Source organism: Vigna unguiculata, chromosome 6 (genome assembly GCF_004118075.2).
Source record: "Vigna unguiculata cultivar IT97K-499-35 chromosome 6, ASM411807v1, whole genome shotgun sequence".
NCBI lineage: Eukaryota > Viridiplantae > Streptophyta > Magnoliopsida > Fabales > Fabaceae > Vigna > Vigna unguiculata.
Window position 1 is genome coordinate 8,835,115 of NC_040284.1, and position 2,409 is coordinate 8,837,523.

The 2,409-nt window shown below is 46.7% G+C and overlaps 1 protein-coding gene across 1 annotated transcript; it reads right to left on the reverse strand.

Moving 5' to 3' along the window:
- Nucleotides 1–244: 244 nt before the first annotated feature.
- Nucleotides 245–1,462, reverse strand: LOC114188369. Its single transcript, XM_028076959.1, has one exon. The coding sequence runs from the start codon at nt 1,460–1,462 to the stop codon at nt 245–247; it is 1,218 nt and encodes a 405-aa protein (XP_027932760.1).
- Nucleotides 1,463–2,409: the final 947 nt, after the last annotated feature.

Below are 2,409 nucleotides of genomic sequence, written 5' to 3' on the forward strand. Positions count from 1 at the left end.
TTGTGTTCACTCGCTCCCCTGAGAAGCCCATGATCGACTCCGAGTATTGTTGGATTTCTACTTCCGAAATTCTTAACTTTTTGAAAGTGCCCCAGTACAGGATATCCACTGAACTACCTTGGTTTACCAAGGTTTTACTTATTGCAAAGTCATCAATCTCCATTGAGATCACCATTGGGTCATCGTGTTGGGGGTCAATGGCTTGAAAATCATCATCACAGAATGTGATGGGTGGCATGTGCCGCTAGGGACATGTAGATACGACATTGACATTATGGATTGCTCGGATGTACTTTTTCCTCGCGAACATAATGGCTCTGCCTCCTGTAAAGCCTCCTGATATATAGTTGATCACCCCTCTCAATGGCTTCTCCCTCACATCCTGTTCATCATCTTTCTCGAGCTCAACCCTCCTTCTGGTGCCTTCTTCTCGCCTCTCCTGGTACCCTGACGTTCTTCGTGGTCGCTCCTCATATCTACCTTCTCGCTCTTCTCTGGAAGAGAATCCCCCTTCCTCCTGTTTGACAAATCTTCTCAGGTGTCCTGCTTGTATAAGCTCTTCGATTTTATCTTTCATGGTAAAACAATCCTTCGTCGTGTGCCCATAATTCCGATGATACCGACAATGCTTAGTGGTATCCGCGTTTGGAGGAGTCGTGACCCTTTGAGGGGTTGCTATTAGGTCGGCATTCAAGGCCTCCTCCAAAATTCTCACTCTATTAGACACGAGGGGTGTGTACCTGTTGTACTTTGGTTGTCTAGAGTCCTTGAACCTACTGTCAGGTCGCGGCGCTAACACCCTTTCTCTGTCAATGTATTTCTTTTTCCGAGTGTCTGATTGGGTCGTACTATGAAACTCCTTTAATTCTTCCATCTGCATAAATTTGGTTGCCCTGGTTCGAAGCTCGTCCAGATTGCTCACAGGCTTCTTGCATAGACTGTCAACGAACGGGCCAAGCTTTAACGCTCTTACAAGGTGGTGCATGGCGACCTCAGGATTTATATTAGAGATATTCAACAATATCTTCCCGAAGCACTCCATAAACTCTCGCAGAGATTCTCCCTTCTCCTGTCGTATATTTACTAACACCAGAGAAGTGAGATGGTGTGGCTTACTGGTGGTGAACTGAATGCCGAAACGGGTGACCAACGTATCGAAACAATCAATAGAGTTAGGTGGTAATCGTGTGAACCAGTTGAGTGCAGGACCCTTCAGGGACGTTGGAAACACACGACAAAGAATTGCATCATCTGAAGTGTACAACCTTGCTTGGGTGGTGAATACGTCCACGTGCTCCTCTGGATCAGTAGTGCCATCGTACTGGCTCATAGTCAATCCCTTCCAGCATGCAGGAAGTTCTACCTCCATGATCCCGTCCACGTAAGGGTGGCGTCTAACTGTTCTGGGTCTCGCGCCTGTTTGGTGGGTGGTGGTCTGTACCCTGAATTCATCTCGTCCCATGCCGCCCTCTCCTTCTCCATTACTGTGAGATTATTCCCTTTGTTGGGAATTTTGCTCAAGTTACCTTCGCAATCGCTGGTTCTCCTCCATCAGGGCATTTATCTCTTCTTCGTTCTTGTGTCTCAATTCCTCCAACTGGCGGTTCATCTCTCATTGCATCTTCGCTGTTACTGTATTTTGATCGACTGCTGCTCTTGTCGACACCATCCTTCTTGAGAATTGTCTGGCCCCACGGTGGGCGCCAATTGTACCTGATCGATACTATTTCGGTGCGGAACCAGACGATCTCAAGAACCCTCTGTGTCGAACCTCCTCCTGTTCCTCCCTGAACTCCTCCTGGATCTCCCTACCGTTTGCACTTCGGGGGTGGGGGTACCTGCAGGCACTCCGACGCTCAAGTCAGAAAGTGATTCGATATGAGGCGTAATTGGTTCAGTGAGAAAAGCATACCTTTACATGTTCACTAGGCCTTAATTTATACTAATTTCTTAATGGACCTGTTATTATTTGCGAGCCGTTTGTATCCGAGGATCGAATCTTTCCCTTTCCGACTGAGGTTACACACATCGGTTCTTTCCTTATTGGCTGAGATTGTTCTTCTATGTCTTTGTTAAAGATCAGCTCTTTCCATTCTGAGATTTTTCCGTCTGTACTTTTGTCAAAGATCAACTCCTTCCTTTTTGGGGTTTGGCCGTTTGTACTTCTCAAATATCAACTCCTTCCTTTTTGGGGGTTTACCCGTCTGTACTTCGCCAGATATCAACTCCTTCCTTTTTGAGGTTTGGTCGTCTGTACTTCTGAAATATCAACTCCTTCCTTTTTTGGGGTTTGTCCGTCTGTACTTCGCCAAATATCAACTCCTTCCTTTTTGGCTGAGATTGCATGCTGCTCCTCTATACCTCTGCGCCATAATCACATGTTCCATCTACCACTCCCTTAGGCCGAGA